The 26,336-nt window shown below is 38.5% G+C and overlaps 2 protein-coding genes across 2 annotated transcripts in view; both read right to left on the minus strand.

The window, feature by feature from the left end:
* Positions 1 to 26,336, minus strand: part of lrrfip1a (leucine rich repeat (in FLII) interacting protein 1a) — a 69,716-nt gene that overhangs the window by 18,370 nt on the left and 25,010 nt on the right. The window contains exons 2-4 of the mRNA XM_079563445.1: positions 23,318 to 23,404; positions 13,554 to 13,595; positions 12,656 to 12,706 (exon numbers count right to left, since the gene is read on the minus strand). Coding sequence (XP_079419571.1) covers positions 12,656 to 12,706; positions 13,554 to 13,595; positions 23,318 to 23,404 — 180 coding nt within the window. The remainder of the gene's footprint in view (positions 1 to 12,655; positions 12,707 to 13,553; positions 13,596 to 23,317; positions 23,405 to 26,336) is intronic.
* On the minus strand, positions 997 to 11,956 carry LOC306968320 (uncharacterized protein; the record flags this gene model as incomplete). The annotated part of the gene is made up of 10 exons (XM_079563663.1): positions 997 to 1,155; positions 1,774 to 1,863; positions 2,300 to 2,356; positions 7,452 to 7,529; positions 9,502 to 9,564; positions 10,538 to 10,594; positions 10,670 to 10,711; positions 10,794 to 10,856; positions 11,261 to 11,299; positions 11,945 to 11,956. The coding sequence occupies 10 exons, from the start codon at positions 11,954 to 11,956 to the stop codon at positions 997 to 999; spliced, it is 660 nt and encodes a 219-aa protein (XP_079419789.1).

Genomic DNA, 26,336 nt, shown 5'->3' on the forward strand with positions numbered 1-26,336 from the left:
ACAAAAATGTGACAAAAAATTAAAAAAATTGGATAAAAAAATGGACGAAAAAATGACAAAAATGTAACTAAAAAATGACAAAAATTTAATAAATGGACAAAAAAATTACAAAAATTGAACCAAAAAATTACACAAATTTGACAAAAAATTACAAAAAAATACAAAATGTGACAAGAATGTGATAAAAAAAATTGATGAAAAAATGACAAAAATGTGACAAAAAATTACCCAAAAATGAAAAAAAAAGTTACAAAAATTAGTTGAACAAAAAAATGATGGAAAAAAAATCTGATGATGTGAGGAAAAAGATCCTCTCGGTTCAGGCGGGAGTTAAGAGGTTAAGCTCATGCATGACGGCAATTCGGACCCGAAGTAACAACTTTTTGATTTTAGAGGCAGTTGTGCGGAACAGGTCTGGGCTCATTCTACACTTTAGGACGTTGATGGAACATGTAGGGGGAGGAAAATCATTTTAACATTTTCAAACTCTGTATAGTCCCTTTAAATAGATGTCAACACAAGAATTACTGCACACGACCATGTGAAAACTAGATCCTCCCTCCATGTTATTCCTGTATTGCATGAGACCGTGTTTCCCGATATTTCTGTTACTTAAAGTCGTGTTGTGCAATTTTATTTTTATTATTGCAAAATGTGTAATTGTAATCTAAGCGTCCGTTCAAATTGCTATCTGGATTGGATTGCAGTTTTGTTTTACAGCCTGAGATAGGATAATAAAATGAAATAAAGGATAATACTAATAGAAGTTACTGTACAATTGCAATAAAGTGATGAAAGGTGAAAAAAACCACACAAAAACACAAACATTAATCTAGGGTTCAACAATTATATCAGTCACACTGCATTTAAGTCCAAGTTACTGAAAAGTCAAAACACCACGGCCAATGCAGGGTCCAATACGTCCAAAGCTTGTTAATTATCATGCAACAAACACACTTCAAGACACAACGCCAGCACTATATATAATATCAGTGGTCAAACTCGACTAAACACCTCCAAACTTAACACAAACACAGCCCGTATTTGCTGTGGACTCACATCTGCAAAGTCTGGGATCGTGACATCGTCCAGGTCTCGGTTGAGTCCACTGTGGGCACTCCTCAGAAAACTGGCCACAGAGCTGCTGCTGTTGTCCTGCAAATCCACCAGGGGGCGCACCAATACAACACACAACGAGAGTTACTCCACAAAGTCACCAAAGCTAAACTGGGTCAAAAAGGCACTTTAGACTATAGTGATGTAGTTACAGGCAATATTTTAAATGACAAATGCGAGTTTTGTCTACAGTTGCTTCTAAACGTATGTCTTTTTTATCTCTTATGACAAATAAGAAAGGCATAAAAAAGCACAAGGTTGAGGCACATTATAAAGGTGTATTGTATTTAACATAATTGATATCAAACCGCACCTCTCTGTATAAACACTGTCACACAAAAAGATCAATGAGCTGAACAGGTCGATCGAGAAATACCTGCGGCTCCACCAAAAGTGAAACCTTTTTAATATTAAACTGTTTAATCTCAGTAAACACGGCCTTATCTGAACAGTCAGTGAGGAGAGAAACATGAAAGACTGAGGTGCCACATCACTAGATCGGAGATTGTGAGGGAATACCAGGAGCTTGAATAGAAAACTGTCCCTCGTGAAGCATTTTGGGGTGACTTGTGTGAAAAGCGCGATACAAATGAGGGTCAGAAGTGATACCATGCACACAACATTATGGGGCAGGGCTGGGTTGTACGAGGGTCTCACCACGGGACTGGTCCGGGCAGATCCGGCTCTGGACGAGGCTCGGGAGGAAGTCCTGGACCCTGAGCTCCGATAGCTGCTGTAGTCTAAAGGCTGCAGGGGGAATGTCATGAACTGGGGCTCTTTTTTCTTCAAACAACCGCAATCCAGGCATGAATACAACAATATTATAATCATGCTGGGTTAATTTGATACTTTAGTTAGACTTAAACACAAACAAGCACAGGTTCTGCTACTTTATTGGCTTATTTGGATGTGGAAGTGATCATTTAGCCATTGGTAGTTACAATGTTAATCCCATGAATGAGTTTTTCCAAATAAACAATCGCCAAAATGACAAGCATTTTCTCCAATTCTGAACAGTTCCCAAACAACTCATGCAAGTGGTAGACACAATACAGGTGGTGCAAGGCAAACCAATTATTTTGCTTCAGGTTAGTATTACCAAAGCAATCAGCTGTTTCCAACTGACTATTATTCAGTCCAGAAACCAGAAAGGCACTCATTGAATCCTCAAACATCGACTTACTACATGAGCAGAGCCCTTCCTCGAGCCGCTGCACAGACTGTCTTCATACAGGGAGCTCTGTACAATCACACGCCAAAAAAAAAGCAGGAGATTTACCAGAAATTAAATACATTCCCTGCAGCAGATTCATGCTTCGGACACAGAGGTGAATAAAATAAAACAGAAGCAGACTGAAAAGTGACTCCAAACTGTGGGAGCTGCGGCTACAACAAAAGGAGTGAGGTGTAAGAGGAGTTGGTTAAAAGAAGTGAGATACAGAATAAAAGAGATTTTAGTATTAGGCATGGAACAGTTTGAGAATATAAAAGATATGTTTGATAAAACCAGGGAAATTGGTGCACATCAACATAGCATTATATTATATGAAATCTGGTATGAATCATGTATAGCACTTACTTTTGCAGTTACGCCAAGATAACTGCAAAAGTATGGTTATAATTAGGCCCGAGCGGCCTGCCGTCGCAAGGGCCTATTGTAATCGCAATCACAGCGCAGTGCGCGCAGCGCACTGAACCTAAGTGCGCGGAGCGCACAAAAACAGCGCGAAGCGCTGTCCCCATGTCAACCGTAAACTCACCATGTAAAACAGTGAAGCCCACACCGGAGGTGTGGGCCCTTTATACTTATTATTGCTTTAAAATGAATGGGGGTATATAGTGTGAATGGGGGTATATAGTGGATGACGAGCGCGAAGCGCTCGTCATCCACCCAGGACCCCCACGGATGCGTGCGGATCGTTGAAAGCTTTCCAAAAATGTATAATATGACATCGTCGCGAAAGCGACGATATTGTTTTTCTCGGAAATATTATTATTCTTTCTTCTTTCTTCTTCTTCTTTCTTCTTTCTTCTGCTCTTTGAGCAGGAATTTGACCCCCTGAACATTGTCGAAAACTCACCAAACTTTGCCCAAAATTCAGGTCCGGCGAAAAATTAATTAAAATGTGTGTTTCATATTGGGGAAAAAAAAAATGGCGCGACAGCGCCACCTACAAAAGTGAAAATACATTACGCCAATGGGGGAGGGGCCGAGGTAAACTTTGTCGTAGAGCGACGAGATTCGGTACAGATATTCGTCATGTGACGACAAAAAAAAAACATTATTGTGGCCACGCCCCCTGACAAACCGGAAGTCCGCCATTTTGACAGGAAGGCCGGAGAATGCTGAGTCAGCGTTTTCGCTGACGTCGCATTTTAACGAACTCCTCCTAGGGCGTTTCACCAAATGAGCTCAAAATCGCTCCAGCTCATCTCCAGATGTGGGGCATCAAAAGTTATTCAAATCATTTGCCTATGTTTTACGGTTTGTTTGCGGCGAAGCCGCAATCTTTACGAAGATTTTTGCTATTCATCAAAAACTAAAAATTGCTCCCATTCGCACAAACAAACTCCGATTAAAAATCGGAAATATACATTTTATTGACCTTTCACCCCTGGACACAACAAATGTGAAAAAGTGACATTGGGCGCGATAGCGCCCCCTCCAGGTGCAGAAGAAAAAATGCATTATGGGAAAAAAATTAGTTTCTCAGAAATGGATAAAATTCGGTACAAAAATAGTTGATGGCGTCCCGATCCAAAAAGCCAATGAGACGCCTATCATACTTTGTACGGTGTTGCCATGGTGACGTCCGGGGCCCCCCATGTTATTGTAATGGGGCTGACACATAAAGGTCACCTTATGCAACATTACAGCGCGTTAGCGCCACCTGTCAGGAGCTTGTGGACAGTGGTCATGGAAGTACGGCCCGTCAGGGCCGTCTGATGCCACTTGTGAAATTAAAAAGATTACGGGCGCGCTAGCGCCCTCTGCAGGCTGGAGCCATTGTTCACATGGAGAGGCCAAAAATGTAGCTGAGATGTTTACGCACAAAGATTAATGGCACATCAGGACAATAAAATGCAGTTCGTTCACGCTGGCGCCTTAGGTACGGTTATATAGAGGCGCTAAAGGAGGCACGGCCCGCGAGGGCCGTTCGATGCCGCTTGCGGCTTTAATTGTTTATGATATTGGTTTTCTGTTTAATTAATGTTCAGGGCAGAAAACTCTTTAAAAAAAAACTGTACAGCGCAGTAATAGGATGCAATAAACAATTTAATTTAACAAGATACTAGTAAGAACATGGTAAGACCAGATGCATTTCTTGAAAAATCACAAACCTTAAAAGGGACTATACAGAGTTTAAAAATGTAAAATTATCTTATTTCCTCTCCCTAAATGTTCCAACAATGTCCTAATGTGTAGAATGAGCCCAGACCTGCCTCTAAGATCCTACACTGCCACTCAAAAAGGTGTCACTTCGGGTCCGAATTGCTTTCATGCACGAGCTTAAAGCAGTACTAAGTAAGTCTTGCCCCTAGAGGCCATAAGCGCAACTGCAGGTGTCGTAGCAAGTTGCGATTTTTTAACTTATTCATTGTCTTGGAGAGTAAATACTACGCTGACAGAAAAGGCGAAGGGAGAGGGGGATATTGTACATCCAATTACACAATGGAAATATTATTTTTAGTTTAGTTTATTTACTTTAGTTTGTTTTTAGTTTGAGCAGTAGAATTTCTGCTCAAAAGGAGTGGGCTGAAGCAAAAGCTTATAAATGCTGAACCCCGAAATCATTTTTTCACTCAAACTTGGCTGTAAATACTGTTTAAGTGACGCTAGCCCGTAGTTAGCTTTGCCCGTTAGCATGTTAGCTTCTTCTTCGTGATTCTATTAATCATCCCATAAACACTTGTATTTCCCCCACAGGGACTATGAAAAGGATTTACTAAGGTAAACACGTTACTTAGTACTGCTTTAATATAGAAGGTGCAGTTACACGTATGACCTGAGGTGGCAGTAGTGAGTATAAAATGGCCAACTTGCATCTAGCCCCTTTAACCTAACTGTAAGCCAATATAAAAGCATAAATTGTCAGAATATAGTTGCTTTCTTTGAAATGTAACATAGAAACAGGCTGCTCCAATCCCGCCCATTACTGTGCAGTAAAGTGAAGTGACCCTGTACGATTTAGGATGAAGAGGAAAATAATTGCTCTCTTAAACCCTATTAAAGAAATTAAAATGTTGACTGTTCCATGCGTAAACACATCAAGTTGTAGCCTTTTAGTGACAATAATAAATAGTGGACCAACCCTACGATAGCTCTGCTGAGGGATCTGAGAGAGAGAACTGGCCCGCTGCAACAAAAGATCAGTGTAAAGTGAGAGAGTGATAAACAAGACCATGTTTTATACTGTAACTAGGCTAGGATAAGGATTTGCTGTTTTTCGAAAAGTAGCTGAACGACACAAAAGGCTGGGCCCCAAAGTGGGACAATTACTGGATACAACAAAATACTTTCCTTGGGACAAACAGTAAGATCCTTGTCATACACGCAATTAAATCGGTAAATCAGCATTTTGAGCAAATCAGTTACAGAAAAACTACAGGTTAATTGTTTTGCTGCATTTTAGGGAACCATACAGTATAATCCGAGAGAAAATAAATGTTACATTTTCAGTTATTGCTTAAATATAAAGCCTAGCATTGGGTTTTACTTTATAACACAACTTTTTTGATGACATTTCATGATTTTCACTGAAAAAACCCACAACATTTTATATAGATTAGTCTACAATGGCATGAAGCTGTTGGTTACCAGTTAATTGACAAAACTACCAATTAATCGAGTAAGAAAATAACCGAAATGTGCATTATATATAACCAAGTGCAGTTATAATCAGTTTCTTTTTACCTATGGGAGAGAAATAGACCAACATAATAGCATGCCTAATGCCTATTATCCTAATTGTTCCCAATGTCAAATGATTTTTATCATTGTGTAAAATGTGTGGTTCAGATTAATTGAAAAATAATTATCATTGAACCTTATTTTTGGATGCTTTGGGGGCGTTTCCAAAGAGGTTTCACCTAGTCTAAGTGAAAACAATTTGGTGCGCCAGAGCAGGTCAAAAATAAACCTTGACTGATAAAATGTGCTGATAAAGTTTATAAATGCTCTAGAGCAGGGGTAGGCAAGTGACAGAGGGACGTTTTTCATCAATGCCAAAACACGGAGGGCCAAACCTCACCAGTGTACCTAAAGGTAAGAACCATTTTCTGCAAATGCCAATGTTTTACATCAGTGGTTTTAAAGTGGTCCGGCTCCGAGACCCGCTATTACCTTCATGACAAGCTGCGACCCAAATAACACTATCATTTGTTTTATATCGTATAAAATATTGTATTTACCACATGTTTTTTTATTGAACAAGCCGTAGATTTGCTTTTAAGACTGAAATGATGATACAAAACAACCCAATAACATTCATTTTAACGACTTCAGTGTGTTTCTGTGTAGTTTCAGATGGAAAATATTGAAAAAAAGTTCCCTATAGGCAGTGTTAATTTCGTCGACTAAAATGTCCAGATATTTTAGTCGACTAAAATAAGACTAAATAAAAATGAACGGGAGAGACTAAAATCATCCAAACTTCTATTGACCGTCTGAAAAAGCCTCATCATTTAAATTCACTGTCAAATGATCAGCTCTGAGCTTTATTCATGTGGAAACGGCTCCATGAAGTTGAGGACCACTATTAAATATGACTATAATGAATATTATAAATATAAGTAGACTAAATTAGTCTTAATTTTAGTCGACTAAATTGACATACAATTTTAGTCGACTAAAACTAGACTAAAATAGAAACGTTTTTTTTGACTAAATCTTGACTAAAATTAAATTACATTTTACTCAAAAGACGAAGACTAAAACTAAAATAAAATATGTTGTCAAAATTAACACTGCCTATAGGATCACAACCTACTTTTGAGTCCCGACCCACCAGTTGTGAATCACTGTTTTACATTATATATGACCAAGTGGGATGTTCTGCAAGGACATTTAAAAAAAAGACACTATTTCTCACATTTTTAGAGTACTTTAACAGGCATTTGGGCCCTTTTTTGCATCATAATATTTCTCAAAATCATATTGGGGGCCAGAGGTTCTGTGCTGGAGGGCCGGATTTGGCCCCCGGTCCTGACGTTGCCTACCCCTGCTCTAGAGTTAGTAATTTTGTGATTTCAGAAATCCGATTCAAATATTCAGTGACGTCACTATTTATCGCAGAGGTCATTGAGGAAAAGCTCTGAAGTGAGTTTGTTTGTACCTGGTAACCATTATAAGCAGGGGCCCGAGAGGAGGAGAGGCCATTGAGGCTGTACAGGTCTGAAGGGGCATAGGACGCCTGCAACGGGACAGAGGTAAAGGAGGACAGTAAAATGAAAGAGAAAAGAAAGATGGGGAACTTGAGACAGGAAGAGCCCGTTTACAAGGGCACTTCAAGGCAGTAAAGAGCTGTCGTAAACCAAAAGAATCTCCAAATATGGGGCGGGTTTGACAGTGACAGCCCCGAGCAAAAGGTTTGGCTGACGATACTGATAAGATCTGGGTGAATTCAGAAAGTCATCAATGGTATTATGTTACTGTTGCTTAAATTTGTTCAGAAAAGTTGAAAAATATGAACAAGACAGTCATGGAGATTAGAAATTGCAACAAAACTACAAAATTAAGGAATCTTTTTGCTCTACAGTCTCGATGACCTGGACATTGTTCTGATTAATTACTCCTTCAGGACATACCACGGATAGAAAAAGAGTAGTATATCTTTGACTTTAAGAGATTAAAGGGATATTTCAGGATTTTTGACATAGGGCCTCATTTCCTACTTATCCAGAGTGTTGCTGATTACTGGAGATATTTTTTTTTGTATTTCATGCAGTTCTTATTTTTGAAGAGTTTCGTGGCGCTAGGCTTGTGCTAGGCTAGTGCATTTCTATGGTATCAGCTAGCCTGCATTAAAAACAGTCTGACCCGCTCCACAGTGCACCTGAGGCAAATCACTTATTACGCCAGACGATATACTGTAAATGTTTGTGTCGCTCAGTGTTAATTTTGACAACATATTTTATTTTAGTTTTAGTCTTAGTCTTTTGACTAAAATGTAATTTAATTTAGTCAAGATTTAGTCAAAAAAAACTTTTCAATTTTAGTCTAGTTTTAGTCGACTAAAATTGCATGTCAATTTAGTCGACTAAAATGAAGACTAATTTAGTCGACTTATATTTATAATATTCATTATAATCATATTTAATCGTAGTCCTCAACTTCATGGAGCTGCTCCACATGAATAAAGCACAGACCTATTCATTTGGCCGTGAATTTACATGATATGAGGCTCTTTCAGACGGTCAATAGAAGTTTGGATTATTTTAGTCTCTCCCTTTCATTTTTATTTAGTCTTATTTTAGTCGACTAAAATATCTGGACATTTTAGTCATAGTTTTAGTCTCATGAGAAACTTTTAATTTAGTTTTAGTCCTATTTTAGTCAGCAAAAATATCACTTTGATTAAAATGAAGACTAAATATTTTAGTCGAAGAAATTAACACTGATGTCGATAGAATAATTTTTGGAATATAACTGACCTTGCATCACATGAATGATCGCATTTTGAGGGACTATTTTCTAGCAGATCACTCCGCCGCTGCGTAGCTTATACAACCACGAAGCTGATGCTGCTCAAATATAAGTTATTTTAAATGCAAAAGGGTTAAAATTACTCTATCGACACAGACATTTATATCGTTCATCTGGCGTTATAAGTGATTTGCCTCTGGTGCTCTGTGGAGCGGGTCAGACGGTTTTTAATGCAGGCTAGCTGATACCATAGAAATGCACTCTTCAAACATAAGAACTGCATGAATTACAAAAAAAATATCTCCAGAAATCAGCAACACTCTGGATAACTAGGAAATGAGGCCCTATGTCAAAAATCCTGAAATATCCCTTTAAATCACCCAGAGCCAGATTACAGCGATTATACATCACTCAGTGTTGACAGAACGAAAACAATTGACCTCTAACTTGACTGTTTTGACTGGAGCTGCGACTTAAGGCTAAACCACTTAAAGCTAATGGTTCAGACAGTCTTATTTTCTCTTAACAAAAGCTAATTTTAATCCTCTCATGACTACATACAAGTGGTACTAAATTCTAAGTATTTACCAGAAGCAGGAAGTAGTACTTAGTTACATTTAAAGCAATATTTCAGAATTTTTGTGATAGGGCCTCATTTCCTTGTTATCCACAGTGTTTAAACATAGTCAAAAATACAATGTTGCATCCACACACTAATTTCCTCATGCAAAAGGACCCACCGGCTGCAGGTCTACTCTGGAGGAACGGGACGCCCTGCTGCTCTCATCCGCCAGAATGGAGCTCTGGGTCAACAAGCACAAGTCACAACAGTCACTGAAAAGTCCACTCAAGCCTTAACATTCACTGACAACCCATAGCAACGCAGCACCCCTCAAAGTCACAAGATCAAGAAAAAAAAGTCACGTTCATTCGAAGTTAATGGAGTCAACTTTACACCAACTGAATGAACATCTAGGTCAATGTGTGATCAATCTAACAATGTTTTCACATGAAATAGATGGTAATACACTGACAAAAAAAAATGTCCAGGTGGCAACTGGGGTGGGTGATAATACAAAAGATTGGAACATGGTAAATAGAATCGCAATTTCCGATTCTGAGATGATTTCATGATTTGATCAGCCCCTTTGAGTTCAGTGAGTGGCTTTAGCAACCACAGGGAAGTGTTAAAGCAGTACTAAGTAACTCTTGCCCCTAGAGGCCATAAGCACAACTGCAGGTGTCGTAGCAAGTCGCAATTTTTACTTATTAATTGTCCGTGAGAGTAAATACTACGCTGACAGGAAAGGCGAAGGGAGAGAGGGATATTGTGCATCCAATTACACAATGGGAATATTTTTTTCACTCAAACTTGGCTGTAAATACTGTTTAAGTGGCGCTAGCAGCAGTTAGCTTTGCCCGTTAGCCTGTTAGCTTCTTCTTCATGATTCCATTAGTGTGTATTGAGGCCTCTGGGTCGGAGCAGGGAAAGCTGCAAGTGTGGTTTTCGGGCCAGAGACACGAGGGGGAGATGAAAGACCCCCCAATCATCCCATTAACACTTGTATTACCCCCAGAGGGACTACAAAAAGGATTTATTGAGGTAAACAAGTTACTTAGTATTGCTTTAAAAGGAAACAGGATCGTATTGGCTCAATCAAGAAAAATTATAAAATCATTTTTGTCATACCACCCACCCCTATGAAGACTATAGGGCAGATTAAATATACAGTAGTCTAAAAAAGGGCTGAAAAAACACCTTATCTAAACACGCACCGTTAAGTCTAGCCTTGAGGATCGTGACACTTTGCTCTCGTCACTCAGTCTGGAGCTCTGGTGAACATGAATGAAAGTCATTAAAGCTTATTCTGCGGAATCACTGTATGAATTCCCCACACGAGCACTGACCCTGCCGGACAAGACACTGTAATCATCGCCATAGCCATTTCTCTGCAAAAATAACAGCAAAATAAAGTGAGAAAACTGACACATTGTATGATATAACGAGCCACACGCATGCACTGTCACATACATCTTTGTCTTTGTGCTTATGTTTCTTCTTTTTCTTTGACTTCTTGAGCGAGTACGGAGAGTCCTTTGAAAAGAAATGGAATCAAAGATACAACTTCTTTATCTCCGTTTAGAAACATTAGAAACAAGAACTGCAAAAAATCAACTCTACAAACTCCGGTAAGATCATATAACAAACACACTCAGAGTATTAGTTATTCATTTAATTTTCTCCAAGCGATAGTTTTAATTCTAACAGCAAAAGTCCGTGTATAAATCAAGCTGGACAAGCATTATACAGGTCACATTGCAGGCTTTGACAGAATTAGTCCAAGTAAAATTACCACATCTTTGTTTTCCACACATCGAACACTCTAAATATCCACAAGCCAACATGCAGCACACGTCAATAAACCTTTGAAGCAAATCCTCCTTGGAATTTAATTAGTTTCCGTGCATTAGTCCCACTCACATCACAGCAGGCCTTACCCCTCCTCCCCCATAGGCCGCAGCAACGTCCAGATCCGACTGTGCCAAAACAAACGGTCATTACCGAGAGAGAGGGGCACCAAAAACTATGACCTATATGTTCACTAAGACATGTCACTCGAGCCACCAAGAGGACAAGTAACAAGCTGAAATGTTATGGACAATGACAAGAAAGTATGCTTTGTTCAAGCTTTTAAGTAGCCATGAATAGCCCCATTTACATTTTTAACCCCTTACCTCCCACCTGAACCGAGCACATTTTCTCCAGTTTGGCTTTACCTCAGTCCAAAAGCTTCTGGAAAAAAGGTGTGAAAATAGCGACAAAACTGAGACGAAAACAATGATGAAAATGTCACAAAAATGTCACAAGAAATTGACAAAAATGTGACAAAATGTGACCAAAAAAATGACAAAAATGTGATAAAAATGTGATAAAAATTGGAAAAGAAAATGACAAAAAATTGACCAAAAAAATGACAAAAATGTGACAAAAATGTGATAAAAAAATGGACCAAAAAATGACAAAAAAAATGACAAAAAAGTTACAAAAATGTGATTAAAAAAAGGACCAAAAAAGGACAAAAAAGTTACAAAAATGAGTTGAATACCCAACAAAAAAATGATCCTCTCGGTTCAGGCGGGAGTTAAGAGGTCAAAGCTTTAATTATCATACCAGCAACTTACTACAACCTTCATTTTTCAGGTCTGAGCCTGAAATCCATACCAAAATATAACAAAGTACGTATATTGCTCTTCAATAGCTTCAACAGTTTTCAATGTAGTGGCACCAAATTTACACTATTGACCAATTATTATACTAGCAACTTACTGCAACCTTTATTTTTCAGATCTATTTTGAAATGTACAAACTAATTTCACACCAGCTACCAGTCAGTTATTACTGTGTTGGCACAAAAGTGGCACCAGTTATTAATTATTATACCAGCAACTTACTACAACCTTCATTTTTCAGGTCTGAGCCTTGATTTTGAAATCCATACCAAAATATAACAATTTATGGACATTAATCTTCAATAGCTTCTACAACAGTTACCAATTACTATACTAGAAACTTACAACCTTTCTTTTTAAGGTCTGGACCTTTATTTTGAAATTTATAGCAAGAAATGTTTATATAAATTTCAAATATGACAATTTATGGATAATCTTCAATACCTTCTACATTTTTTACTGTGGTGGCACCAAATTTACACCAGTTACCAATTATCATACTACAACTTACTACAACCTTTATTTTTTAGATCTGGACAATTTTTTGTACATGTTCCATAGGAGGTGACCAGAACATGCCCCATTAATCCAAACTACTCCAGGTAAGTACTTGTGGGGCTAATGACATTGGTGAAAGCGGATTTTGCAGAATGAAACACTGACCCTGACGCTGCCCCGGCTCCCCACGGACATCCGCTCATCGTCATCTGAGAGCTGCAACAGAAACAAAGATACAGCATTAGAAAATGTTTAGACATTGAGCTAAACAGGTTGCTTGTTTTAAGAAATTGATTACGCAGTCAATGTTACATAAAAATAATGAAATGTATAGAAAACATCAATCTGGTGTTCAAAAATCCTCCTTAGCAAAACAAACACTTAAGGCAGCATCATCTTGATCAAATGGATCTTTTCTAACCACATGACTTGAGAAATTATTGGTGCATTTGGAGGTTTAACCCCTTAACTCCAACCTGAACCGAGCACTTTTTCTCCAGTTTGGCTTTACCCCAGTAAAGTGGCAAAAATTTCACAAAAATGTCACAAGAAAATTGACGAAAAATTGACGAAAAAATGACAAAAATGTGACAAAAAAATTACCAAAAAATGACAAAAATGTGATAAAAAATTGACAAAAAATGACAAAAAATTGACAAAAAAATGACAAAAAAATGACAAAAATGTAGCAAAAAAAAGACAAAAATTTGATGAAAAATTGATGAAAAAATGAAATAAAATGTGACAAAAAATGACCAAAAAATGACAAAAATGACAAAAAAAATGACAAAAATTGACAAAAATGTGTCAAAAAATGACAAAAAAAATGACCAAAAAAAATGATCAAAAAAAGTAAAAAAAATGTGATAAAAAATTGAAGAAAAAATGACAAAAAATGACAAAAAAGTTACAAAAATGAGTTGAACACCCAACAAAAAAATGATGGAAAAAAAATCTAATGACGTGAGGAAAAAGATCTTCTCGGTTCAGGTGGGAGTTAATAGGTTAAGGGATGAAAAGGAAGTAAAAGTATGGAGATAGTGACAGAGGGAGTACTACAAACCGTGTGGATCCGTGAAGGCCGGTTGTACCTCTCACTTTCCTCCTTAACCACGGGACAAGGAGACAACGGGTCGGAGAAAGGGAGGAAGAACGGGGGTGAAAAGGGAGAGAAGAGGAAGAGGGAGAGAATGTAAACAAAGAACAAGATGGCAGAAGTCAACAAGACGGATGAGAAGACACTCCAGAAAGGATGGAGGAGTGGCAAGTAAGCAGCACAAACTGATATGCATGTAAACAGATTATGCTAGAAACCACACTGTATCAGTCACACTCTGGTACATGCATGTCGGATATGACCATGTTTATTCACTGACTGTTTCACTTTTGAACGCACAGCAAGATGTTTCTGGCAAATTCTATAAGTCCAGGATGAAGCATTTGAGATATGTGGCCTCAAATGTTCATCATGGCCTCAGGGGGAACTCTATTGCAAGTTTTATTATATTTCTGGCCTATAGGGTTTTATTGGATGAGATAGGACAGTGTGAAAGGGGATGAAATGCGCAGAGACATTCAACAAACCAACTAGGCTATCAGGGCGCTGTTGTACATGTTTTTGTATGGAGTGGACACCACAGTAGCAGGAGAAAACCAAACCAATGCACCGCAACAAATGCCAAATGCTCACAAACCTGTTACTGGTCAAGGCAACATTAGCACCTCTTTGTAAATAGTCTTGCTATAATAATAAACTTTAAAATCGTAAATGTGCTAAAGCTCTAGTAGAATAATCTAAGACTCTTTTACTTGCTTAACCCAAGTCCACTCTTTGACTCATCCTTTCTTTGTCTACACCTTTCTTTCAAGCTACTACTAACACCACGTCAAGTGCCGCTTCCACCGCAGACAAAGCGCTTTCCTGTTTGAACTTGAACTTCTGCAGAATCTTAGGAGTTAAACCTGATAAACGCCACTAAATCTCCCACAATCTCCCGCAGAAAGGGCAGATGGTCACGCTGCTCCGCGGCCAAGAGGCTCCCGCTCCTCCCAATAAGTGGATTAGCTTCATGGCCCTGTTCTGATCATTATAATCCCTTATTTTCTAAAAGGGATTAACAGGAATTATCAGGAATTTGAAAAACATGGCCGGGATGACTTCCAGTAATTCTTCAGGCGAGCGGAGAAAACCATATCAAGGCGAACACCAAACCAAGACCATGCGTGTTAAAGCGTGCGTTATTATCGTATAACCACAAGGCTACGTTTGTCTTGTGTGACGTCACGACTTCCTCTTCCGGGTACTAGCAGACCGGCAAATATGCGAGAAATAAACATCAAAAACTCTTTAAAACAATCATCAATATTTCTGAAACTCAACGGAGAGTTCCTGACCCTACTTATTTCTCAGACTCATTAGCCAAAATGCCGCAACTACTGCTAAAAAAAGTAATATTTGCTAAAGTTGCTACGTTAGCATTTATCTCCGCAAACCCGGATGTACTGATCTTGGTAAATCTTACTTTTATAGCAGTAGGTACAGCATTTTTGGCTAATGGGCCTGTAAAATAAGTATGTTCAGTAACTCTCTGTTGAGTTTCAGAAATATTGATTGTGGTATTAAAGAGTTTTTTTTTGTAGTTTCTCGCACATCTACGAACCCAGAAGTAGAGCTGTGACATCACCACTTAACAAACGTATATCACTCCACTGCAGCCGTTTCCATAGGAACGACAAACAATTGAGCTGGAACTAGTTTCATGTAAAACGGCTTAAGAAGTGAAATAACTCCTGCCCAGGACTTAAAAAAGGAAACGGGTCCAAATTAGGGCTGAACTATGTGGACAAAATTTCATATCTCGATATTCATGCCAGATATCTCGATATCGATACGATATAACTATGGGTTAGGTGAAAACTCAGCATTTTTCAGAAAAATAAAATCATAATACAAAAGAGTTCAGTTGCATTGATAGACAATCTATATGGTTTATATCTTGCTTTTTCAATTGTAATATTTTGAATATCTCTATATAAATACGGTAACGATATATTTTTCTTTTGCGATATTGATATCTTGAATGTTCATATCTCGATATCGATATATCTTTCAGCCCTAGACCAAATTCAGTTTCAGTTTGTGGGATAAGTGGATTAAACAACTGAGCCGTGCATTATACAGTTTAATGAGTCCATGTCATACATTAAAACTGTATAATGCACGGCTCCTTATTTAATCCTCACTTATTGAATAAATATAATAATTGGCAATATACTACATTTTTTGGCCATTAGTCGCTCACTAGTAGCTCATTGGTTCACATCCAAATACCTAGATTCAGTTATGTCCATATGCAAGACATTTCACCAACTTGGCCTGAATGAAGTGAGTATCTAAGCGTAAATGTAACAAAACCACGTATATATCAGTCTGTCCTCGTGCGGCTGTGACCGAAGACTAGAAGATTCATTGCTGGGTTATTTTTGTTTTATTGTTAAATGGCAAGCAAAATAATCAACCTCTGGTGTTGTGCAATGCATGTCTATAGTATTTTTGTGAAGATTTTCAGCCCAATATCTCAGTATTAGTGAGTGTTTGTTAGTCATAACTCATCGTAGCGTTACACTGTACCATCCATTGTTCAATATCTCCCCATTTGCTGTCCTGGCGATCGTCCACTTTGCTGTTCAAGCCGTAGTATTTCTGATTGTGGGAATGAAGACGGGGAGAAAAGATGACAGGAAGCAGAGTTGAGAAAGGTATGGAGAAGCAAAAACGCATGAAGCAGTGGTTCTCAAACTGCGGCCCTGGCCATATTTCCAACTTATCAATATCAATAGAAATGCTTGATCTTTTTTGCTTGCGTTTTATTTTGCCTCATTATACTGGTTTCTTTTTCACTAGTTAGGCACAGTACTGTTGCATAGTGTAGGATAAATGGGCAAGACTGCAATAAAATATCTAATTTATACTAATCTAGCCCCTTTGAGACATAAATTAAAGTAGGCATACAGCTTTTTGAAAGGATTTTTTTTTTTTTTTTGAAAAGGACAAAAAGTTTGAGAACCACCGAGACAAAACAAGAGATGATAAACCTACCTTTTGCACCTGAAAGATCTACACATCGGCAGGGAAAGGGTGTAACAAACGAAGGATGGAAACATGGGGGGAAAAAAGGAAAAAAAGGATTAAAATAAGCAAATCATGGCCAGAGCAGGTTCAAAAACATACAGAGGAGATGAAAGAGTTGAGGTGTGTGTAGGAAAGATGGAGAGAGAAAGAGGAGGGACAGTGTGTGTGTGTTAATGAGAGGATTTTAAAGTCCAAAGTGACCCACAGTTCAAACAGATTTAAGGACACCTGTGGGACAGAGACCAGGTGTTTTCCCCCTGGGGATAGAAGGCAATACCGGGCCAAATTGGAGCTTTAAATTTCATGGATAACAATGGACTGTGTGAATGTGTATTAAAAAAAGCTATATGCAACTACACAAAGTTCATCTTCAGCTTTCTTCTGGTTAAACTCGATCACTAACTTTAGAATCTATATTATATTAGAAGTGTGGAGGGTGACTAAGTCTGCATAATAAAGGGCTTCCATATGAGTTTTAGTTCCCAAGTGTTCTTGCATTGTAAACATATTGGTAATCAAAAAGTATCGACAGTGAGGGTCCAGCCCTGTGCCCATCTTCCAACCCATGATTGTATAGCCATTTTTTATGTTTAAACAATGGAGAGCCATCCAGTCACATTAAAGTCCAATCAAACCAACAGATTATCTTGACTTAAAAGCCGATGTTTTGCAGCAAAACATGTAGATTCTTTATAGCCTGGGTTTGTGAATGCATCCCACAACATTGAAACACATCAGAGAGCACATATGCTGCCATTATTTAGCCAGTCTGCCATATGGGGTCTGAATAAAACCTGCTAACCGCAAACAAACCAGTTCTGAAACGCATTATTGACATTTTGTAGTACTGTAGTTCTTAATTCTGGTTTCTGGTGCTTGACTTTGGCATTCAGTGACTTTTAAAGGGACATTTCAGGATGTTTGACATAGGGCCTCATTTCCTAGTTATCCAGAGTGTTGCTGATTTCTGGAGATTTTTTTTTTGTAATTCAAGCAGTTCTTATTGTTTGAAGAGTTTCGTGGCACTAGGCTAACGCAAGGCTAGCGCATTCCTATGGTATCAGCTAGCCTGCATTAAAAACAGTCTGACCTGCTCCACAGAGCACCTGAGGCAAATCACTGATAACGCCAGACTTAACATATAAATGTCTGTGTCGATAGAGTAATTTTAACCATTTTGCATATAAAATAACTTATGTTTGAGCAGCATCAGCTTCGTGGTTGTATAAGTGATCTGCTAGAAAATAGTCCCTCAAAATGTGATCATTCATGTGATGCAAGGTCAGTTATATTCCAAAAATTATTCTATCGACACAGACATTTATATGGTTAGTCTGGTGTAATAAGTGATTTGCCTCAGGTGGTCGGTGGAGCGGGTCAGACTGTTTTTAATGCAGTGGAGCTGATACCATAGAAATGCGCTAGCCTTGCATTAGCCTAGCGCCACATAACTCTTCAAATATAAGAACTGCATGAATTACACAAAAAATATCTCAGAAAATCAACAACACTCTGGATAACTAGGAAATGAGGCCCTATGTCAAAAATCCTGAAAAATCCCTTTAATGCTTTTTAATACCCAGCGGAAACCCTGTGCAATGCAAGTCCCCATCCATCGCTGTGCAGACCCTCTGACTGAGCCCCATGTTTGTCTGGACACTCAATTAGCCCATGACCGAGGCAGCGGCACCAGTTACACAACCAGCTTAAACGGCACCGTCCCGCGCACTCACCGAGCCTCGCCTGTAGTCCGGTGGGGTCCTGGGACGGCCTGAGAGGGCAACCCTAAGCCCTCTTCCTGTTACCCTCCGGTTAGCCGTGATTCAAGGCCAGACAAACATCATTAACTCTATTGAAATTCACATTTGGGCAGAATCCAGGTTTATTCAAAATATGTGATATTCCAAATTGAGGAGGTGTCTTTCGATGCGCTGTCCCATTGCTGGTTACAAAAACAAATCCTATCGACGTTTCAGGATCAAGGAAAAATGATTTCAAATGTTCAATATCATTTAGGCAGATTATAGTTCGAGGTTCGAGATTCAAAGTTTGAAGAAATATCGAAACTCCATGAAGCCAACCAAATATATCAAAGTTTCTCAAGGTTTTAACACCAGTCAAGAATAATCTTAACGTTAAATATTAAAAAATTGCTGGTGAAAAATGTAAAATACTCAAAGCAGGGTCACAATATACAAAATAATATGGTATTTTTCAGACCTCTGTCCCACAACCTATTCTTTTAGCGTTTAAAATCCAAAAGCGCAGGTCAGGCAGTTTAGAAGGATGAATAATGCTTCAATCATTCGAGCCGTCTTATGATAAAAATGTCCCGAAATGCCCAAAATCCAGAGTGCGTCTTTGAGCTCTCCGTCCCGTGGTCGATATCAAAACAAACTCTCAGACTCTCTGTGCGTGGTTGAAACCATGAGCTGCTAATCTGCTGCGTAATTCGTCAGAAGGTTTTAAAGGGACAGGCTCCTGCTCTGATCGTGGGGTAATCCACAGCATATGACCGGCTTCCTCTGTGCTGTTTTGACCACAGCTATAAGAGCATTACACCGTTATTAACACAATGGAGTGCACGATTCATTTTATTTGAAGAGGGAAGAGGATTTTTTTTCCTGAGAATGCAATTAAATCAACTAATCTATGATGTTATAATGCATTTATAAATCATATTTAACACATTTCAGGGAACAATATGGTTAAAGGTAAACAACTTGCTGCTAGGCTCTATAATTAAATGCACAGCACACAAATGTCTTTTAAAAAAAATCAGCATTTGTGAGTTAATGGTGTTTTCTGTTAGCCTGGCTAACGCCAGACTAAAATCACAAGTGATATTTAGTCTTGGGACCACCAATTCATTTTCTCGTAGGAGAGGTGTGGTTTCGTCCATAGCCGTTTATTGGGCGCTATCATGCGTCTGCCCGTTGCCACAACCAATCGTATCATCGTATCCGATGACGTATGACGTACCCGCTGTAAACTTTTGAACTAAACTATTTAGAACAAGGTCTAAAGCTTGATCGAAAAATAGCGTTGCGTCTAGCTGCTGCCATGTTTGATCCGTAAATAAACTACAAGCTTCCATATGTCGAATAGCGCGTCACCATCTTGCCGTCCCTCCTCGTTCTGTGATTGGTTCCCAAATCCATGCGAAAATTTTGGCCATGGTCCCCAGGCTGATGTGCAGTTAGTTTTGTGCACCATTTTAGGGCTGAAACAATTGATTCATCAACAACTAATCGATTATTGCATATAGTAGCATAGTTGCAGCCCTACACCATTATTCTTCAGATTTCTTTCTTTTTATGCACATGGCATTTTTTTTTTAATATTACGAATTTCACATTATTTGTCCTGACTGAATCATAAATCAGACTTTTATGCTCAAGCAGCGACTCAGTACTTGCATTACTCAAGCAACATTTTCTCCATGTACTTATTTTCTCTTGAGTCATTATTTGCGTCACTACTTTTTACTTTTACTTTCATGTTTCACGTTATTAGAGCAGGGCAATAAATCTACCAGATAATACTGAAATTGGAGTTTGGAAGATATGCACATTTGCAATATTGAGTTTATGTCCAATGTTTTTTAAAAATAGGGGGAAAAGTGGTAAAAGGAGGGAAAATGGGGAAAGTGTTTTCTGTGCTCTTTAGTAATCGGTTCAGGACAATTATCTTTTTGAGCGACAAAGCAATGTAAATTGATTAATGTTTGCCAGCATATTTTAGCATATATTTCTGCTGGTTTGATTAAGTCCACCAAAAATATTGAGATATTCATTTTTGTCAATATTGCCCAGCCCTATGTTACTTAAGCACATATTGTGGCTACTCTTCCCACCTCTGTCCCTCAGCCACAAAAACAGCCAACGAGCCAACCCCGCTGCTCAGATTTATCTCACTACAACGTGATAGACTTATAGGTCCTAAATCCATTAATGAAACATCAACCCCATGGCTGTAGTAGAAACAGTTGAAGGAGCCGTGTTTGTGTGTATGGGATTACTGCGGTCTAAGAATAGAGACTCCCTGCGGTTCAAACATACAGTCACTGAGACCGACAAGAGCCCAGACCTGCACCTGTCTCAACACAGCCCACCTGCAACCACTCAAGACTGGGAAAATGAAACTGTATCTGAGAGAGACGCTTAAAATTCAATGTACATCGCCCGCTGTTGAGTGGTTACAAAAGGGAAATGTCTTCTGGATTGGTTCCACTTCCCAAATAAATGCTGGGTCATACACAGGGCATTGTCACACATTTAGCAGGATTAGCAGGTTTTAGAGGTAATGACACTCCATGTAACCTACATACATACAAAGGATATACAACATTAATGCTAAATCTATCCTTGGGTTTTTATACTATGCCTTTTTCAGGCAAATGTCAAACTCTAAAGGCACCATGATGCTTCAATCGTCAAGGAAAATTCATTGGTAAAAGTGGCATGTAGCAGTCGGAGCACTTTCCCTCTTTTGGGCATTTTAATCAGTGTTTTTAAAGCTTGAGATCTTAAAAAGTATTCCCTCTTTTGGCCTGAAATCAATTGGGCAGGAGTTGGAGTTTAAAGATGATTAGTTTGGCGCTGAAAGAAACGGAGGCAGGCAGTGGAAAAAGCCAACCCCAACCAAATGCCCTGGAACGTGTTTTGATACTAAAACGATTATGTACTCACAACTATAACTACAAGCATTAAAAAAAGTCCAGTCATACAATCACTATTTCAACCCCAATTTAACCCCTTAACTCCCACCTGAACCGAGCACATTTTCTCCAGTTTGGCTTTACCCCAGTCCAAAAGCATCTGGCAAAAAGCTGTGAAAATAGCAAAAAAATTGAGACGAAAAAAGTGAGGAAACATTGACAAAAAAGTGACGAACAATGGATGAAAAAGTGGCAAAAATGTCACAAAAATGCCACAAGAAATTGACAAAAAATGACGAAAAAAAGGACAAAAATGTGACCAAAAAATTACAAAAATATGACAAAAATGTGATAAAAAATGGACAAAAAAATGACAAAAAAGACAAAAATGTAATAAAAAATTTATGAAAAGTAAAAAAAAAAAAATGGACAAAAATGTGACAAAAATGTGATAAAAAATTTACGAATAAAATGACAAAAAAGTTACAAAAATGACCCCCAAAAAAATGATGGAAAAAAAATCTGATGACGTGAGGAAAAAGATCCTCTCGGTTCAGGCAGGAGTTCAGAGGTTAAAAGAATCATAGCCCTTTAAAAACTGAAGTAGGAGAACTGGTCTTTTTAAGTAGGCCTACCACACAGATTCAAACCGAGGAAATCTCCAGCCGTGCACTTCGTCTCCACCTTTGAACCTTGACCCTGAAGTGTTGTGACGTGATGCAACGCGAGAGGTTCAACCAGAGTGCTTCGAAAGCCATTGCATAAGTCAATTCAGATGAAGCCAGGGCTGTCATAACATAAGGTAAGGTAAGATAGATGATACAGTGAGAGTATTTGTATTACTTCAGGGCGGAATCTACAGGAATCTTTCAGGTTTTGGGCCAATTTGTCTCTTTAAAAAACCTTCACCTGGAAACAAAAAAAAAACCTGACTTTCATAATAACATCTTTAACCTCTTCACCCCCACCTTAACCTTTTATCATTTTACCCAAATCTAAAAGCTTTTTGGAAAACAAGCAACAAAAGCGAGATGTAAATGAGGATGAAAAAAAAGAAGAAAAAAAAAGCTACAAAAACGTAGGTCTTAGCTTTCAAATGAGGCCTTACACTGGCCTATAGTGTGCTCTGTTAAGGCGGGGGTAAGAGGTTAACCCTTTAATGTTACTCCCTACACCCTTTTTTGTATTTTCTAAGCATTTTTTTTATAGACCTCTGAGTTACCTGCCTTAAACCAGTCCAAACCTGATCTAAACCAGCACAAACCAGTCAGGCCAGACCTGATCTAAACCTGGTCAAAGCCAATCAAAACCACCTCTAAACCAGTAAAAAACAGCTCTAAAACTGGTCTAACCCAGGCCAGAGCTGGTCTAAACTGGTCCAAGCCATGTCTAAACCAGTCTAAAACTGCTTAAAACCGGTCAAAAGCAGTCCAAAACTGCTAGAAACCGGTCCAAACTAGGTCGGATCCAGCTAAACCTGCTCTAAGCCAGCATAAACCAATCCAGACTAGTTCAACCTGGAAATTTTGAGCGTTACAAACTTGAATCGAATGGTAGCGATAGGCTGAATTAGAAACAACACATGATTCAATAAAGTGTGCTCTACCAAACGGTTGAGCAAACTATTAAAAGGGATTATTATTGCACTGATTAACCATCGATTTATATTGGAAATTGTAATTTTAAGAGCCATTTTTTTTTTTTATCACATTGGTGCAACAATAACTCCACATCAGTAGCACAAACTCCAAACTTTAAAGTTTGGGACATTTTTTTTTTACAGATTTTGAAAAACTGAACAAGATATCCATAATCCCCTCTGAAAAAGTAACTAATATGTCAACGAAATAAAACCATAAATTTATACCTGGCTTGATCCATTATTCAGATTTCACTGAGATTTGTATGCGAGAAATTTAAAAAGTTCCTCTATTCACCTGTAGTGTCTCGCTTTAATATACAAAAGTGGGAAACAAAAAAACAAAAACAAACAAATTTAAAACTAAATTGTCTTTGTGATCATTGTGGCCTGTACCTCCTTCTGTTGCCTCTCCAGCTCCTTCATGCGGATCTCCCTCGCCTCCGCTCGCGCCGCTCTCTTTGCCGCCAAACGGGCCTCGGCCTAAAGAGACAAAAACATTAACAGGACATCAATGAAAGAAGTCAGTGAGAAAATAACAAAGGAGAAGTGATTCTGCAAGCCTTCACTGGGGATAAGTATAACAAAACCTGATAGGGCGTGAGAACAGTGGCTACTTCCTTTAATTTTGTAAGAGGAATTAATAAAATTGTAATAAAACCAGGTTTACTGGGGGATGCATGTGAACATAGACATTACAGGCAACCACCAACCCTTTGGCAAGAAACATTCTCTCTCTTCTTGTTGTGCATCTTTCATCACTTAAACTCTCTTCAAAAACCTTAAGCTATTGGGCGGGCAACACAACGTTATTGTGTCAGATCCATTTCTTCAGATAAGGCAATGTTCTTCAGTTCAAATCAGGACAAACCATTTCTGACAGTCAGGAAATAGATTGTGTGATTCAGTGTGTGACTGTTTATAGGCTTTTCCCCCACTCACTGACACCACCTAATGGCCTCTGAGTGAATGATGGTGCATAATAATTTATGTAATTCAGACTTTAAAATAAAGTTTCAGCCCACTTTCTTACTGTGCACATTTTAAACATATCCAGGACTCAAATATGAATGCGTAACTAAGAATGACACATATTACAGAGCCATTTCACTGGTTACACATGATTACACACCCTGGATAGATCATTTATTTGTAGAGAACACTGTAATATTAAGAGTAATGTAGCCTTTTTGTGGCTTTCTATAGCAACCATTAAAATTGGATTAGTGGCCCTAATCCTGAACCAATTAGATCAGTGAAAAGTTGAGCACAAAGCTATAGACACTTTTCAAAGGCATTCAAATGTATATGTTGTAAATCAGTATTGTAACTTACAGAAATCTATTATAGACTCATGGTCAGATAACAAAAAACATTAAAAACCTCTAAACTTTTAAGAGGCAGTCATACCAATGCTTCCACAGCTGTGAGACGTTTCAATCATTCAGGCAACATACTTCTAATATTTGTATTTAAAGGGACTAGATGCAAGTTGGTCATGTTATACTCACTACTGCCACCTCAGGTCTTACGTGTAACTGCAGCTTCTATATTAAGCTTGTGCATGACGGCACTTCGGACCCAAATTCACAACTTTTTGAGTGACTTTTAGAGGCAGCTGTGGTGAATAAGTCTGGGCTCATTCTACACTTCAGGACATGGCTGGAACATGAAGGGGGAGGAAAATACTTAATTTTAACATTATAAACTCTGTAGTCCTATAGTACTTTATGGGAAAAGGGCCACATTGGGTTTTTGAACTTGTCAGGATCAGCTGATATTTGGGGCATTTCAAAAATAAACTCCCAAATAGACTAATTGCGCATAAAAACACACAAAAACAATGGTATTCTTTTTATCCAGAGCATATAGTGTTTGGGCAGGTTTTGCAGGCCGTATTAAAGGGCTATAAGTCTGTCGTTTGCCCACCTCTGTTACAGACTAACACAATTTCGAAGTCCCTTCTTGCCCTTGTGCCCAATTCTCTCTCAAAATATCTCTGACCTCATTCAAATCGACAGCCACAAAGTGCTAATGCTAAGCTAGCCGTGTGTTTATATCGGTGTTGTGCACAGGCCAGTGGTTGAGCTCCCCTCTGCCCTGGGACAAACACAGTCCTTTTCCTTAAATGGAGCTGCAGTTTGTATTCTGTCTGCAAGCATTTCCTTCCCCTCGCTCTCTCACTCTGTGGTGTTTCTCTGCGGCTCTGGGCGTGGTCATTACGTACATTCATGCATTTCCCAGTGACATTTAGAGGATGCCCGTTTTTCTTCTTAGCATGCAGACATTGGCCTATATAATACGTTGCGTCATATACAACCTCACAAAATAGTTGGATTTACAGAAAAGGGCACACGTGAATAACAGGAGCCGTCAAGTCCAGTCTTAACCTGAAATATGAACTAAACTACTCAACTAAACAGGGACCATGGTTTAGTCTCAAGTGGGTCTAAACTCAAGACTTAAGATAGCAAGAACTCTGTGAATATTGATGTATTTTTTAGCCTTAAACACAAAAATACAGCAACTTTTCTAACCACATACACAAGCAATGTCAACTTGTACAGAAAAAATATGAAGTAGCTGAACTAAATACGAAACAGATGTGACCTACAGATGGGGGACTATTTTTAGAGTTTCCCTGAATGTATCCAGTTACATAGAGCTTTAAATAGCAAGGCCTCGAGCCATTTACCATCTGCCCCAATATAGGAAAATATGAAAAGAAAGGCTAGAAACAAAGTGGTGAGGTGTAGCGCACAACATGTCAGAAAAGGGTACTTCAAAATGGGCAGCTTGTAGCTCACAATGAATGAACAAGAGGAAAAAGATGAATTGAAATGTTGCTATAGGATATTCATCATCACTGCATAATATGGATATTGGCTCATGATTAAACCAGCTACACTGCATTGTCTCCGAATAAAACAAGGGTGAATACACAAATCACATGTGAAACCAAAAGCATTTTAACCTCTTAACCCCCACCTGAACCCGAGCACATTTTCTCCAATTTGGCTTTACCCAAATCCAAAAGCTTCTCGAAAAAATGTGTCAGAATAACGACAAAAACGAGGATGAAAACGCAATAAAAATGTGACAAAAGCAAAACAGTGTTAAAAAAAAAGCAATGAAAAAGAAAAAAAAAGAAAAAACATGACGGAAACTCGACAACCAAGTGACAAAAATGTGGTGAAAACAAAAAAGTCACAAAAAAAATGAAAAAGCAACAAAAAGTCACAAAAACGTGAGGTAAACTTTAAAAAAAGTGACTAAAATGAGGCAAAAACACGCCTGAAAATGAGTGATGAAAAAGCAACACAAAGTGTCAAAAACATGATAAAAACATGACCAAAAAAAGAGACAAAAAGACATTAAAACGCGTTCAAATGAGGCATTACACTGTTGCTCTCCA

Source organism: Gobius niger, assembly GCF_951799975.1.
Source record: "Gobius niger genome assembly, chromosome: 9".
Classification (NCBI taxonomy): Eukaryota; Metazoa; Chordata; class Actinopteri; order Gobiiformes; family Gobiidae; genus Gobius; species Gobius niger.